Below are 1717 nucleotides of genomic sequence, written 5' to 3' on the forward strand. Positions count from 1 at the left end.
AAACTCAGCACACTGTGGTGTCCCCACTGGACCCGCAAACACCCTCTATCACTGCACCCTCCATTACACAACTCACCAGTCTCTGATGGGCTCCTCAAGTGAGGGAATGTCTCTTTTCAAATCCTCAAAGTGTGATACCAGTAATTACACGATAAATGTTTATGAATGAATGAATAAATAACCAAGTGAGTCACAGGCTATACTCTCTGAACTATGCTTATTGTTCAATAAATATTTAAATTAACTGATTAATTAAAATAATAGTTTTCAGATGTTCTTTAAGCAAAAAAGAAAAAAAAAAACGAGCAACTCTGGTTGAAGCCCCGCCCTGCGCCCGTCCCTTGCCCATTTTATGGCAATGAGACACTTACGATCTCGATGGTGCTCACAAATATATTGCTGAGGAAAGGCGCCAGACATACAAAAACAATATATGGATATCCATTGTTATAAAGTTCAAAAATAGGCAGAATTAAGCAATGGTGATGCTCCTGGCCAGCACGGCGGTCATCTTTGTGGGAGAAGGGAAAGATCTGGGAGCACAAAGGGGACTTCTTGGGATCCGGCAACGTTCTGGTTTCTGATCCGGATAATGGCCCCACGGGTGTGTGTGCTTAGTAAGAATTCATCCTGCTGTATAAATAAGACCCATTCATTTCCCTGTAAGTATGTTACATTTTTAAAGTTTGTTGAAAAATAGTTAAATAAAAATGAAACCTCTTTGGGGTCCTCAGAGCCCAGCTGGAGAACGACTGGCTTAAAAAGCACAAGGTTCAATTTTACTGCCCCACTTAGCCGCCACCATCAGAGCCCCTGGGCGACCTGCGAGTTTGTGACAAGATGACAGGTACTCACGAGGCTTTGATGAGCAGCCGCTCCCTCTCTTGGAGCTCCCGCTTCAGACTTTCTACTTCCACCTTGAGCTCGATGTTCTTCCAGACAAGATTAGGAAAGAAAAGAAACAGTGTAAAATACAGGGCATATGCATGTCTACCACGGGGAAAACGCTTTCAGCGTAGACTAACTACGTGATGCTTGTAATAGGCCGACGTTAGATTCAAAACCTCGCTAGCCTCGGGGCACAGGGAAAAGGGAATTATTAAACACTGGTGGTCTCAAAAGAAAGCCCCGGATTTCTCAAGACTTGGAACAATTATGTAAATTTTCCAAGCTTCTAACAGCCAGAGAGCATTCAAACATCGAGGCATAAATGTCATACAAGAGAGGCTGATTTAAAAATTGTTTGCCCTCCACCAAGCAAATTTATAAGCAATTCTGTAGTTTGCTTTTACCGTTCTAAAGCAATTACTTCTGGTTGTTTACCATCATGCATGTGCTGGTTGTAGCAGTGGGAACATGTTACAGTTTGAAAAAATAAAACATGTGGATGGATAAGAGGGAAGCCTTGTCTCTGCCTGTTTCATTTCACTATAAGACTTCAGGGTACTCACACAAAAAAGAGCCACCACACGGGGCAAGCTGTCTATAAGGGACACCAATATGTTCTCCAATCGCCTTCTCTTAACTGGCTAGAACGAAGGGAGTCGCATGTGGCTTTGCATGAGAACGTGAGAACCCAAAGACAGAGTCTCTGGCACACGGATGGCAATGAGAGAAAGTGAGGTAGTGGTGGGCTTCTCAAACCTGCCCACAGATGAATCCAACAGAATATCAGATGAATTTTTATAGCAGAAACAGGGGTCTGGGTGCACAGTTT

General features: G+C 43.3%; 1 protein-coding gene across 1 annotated transcript in view; it reads right to left on the reverse strand.

The window, feature by feature from the left end:
* CDK5RAP2 (CDK5 regulatory subunit associated protein 2) overlaps positions 1-1717 on the reverse strand; it is a 169843-nt gene that overhangs the window by 139557 nt on the left and 28569 nt on the right. The window contains 1 exon segment of the mRNA XM_011360968.2: positions 856-932. Within this exon segment, the coding sequence (XP_011359270.1) occupies positions 856-932 (77 nt within the window).

The sequence above is a fragment of the Pteropus vampyrus genome, unplaced genomic scaffold (assembly GCF_000151845.1).
Source record: "Pteropus vampyrus isolate Shadow unplaced genomic scaffold, Pvam_2.0 Scaffold61, whole genome shotgun sequence".
NCBI lineage: Eukaryota > Metazoa > Chordata > Mammalia > Chiroptera > Pteropodidae > Pteropus > Pteropus vampyrus.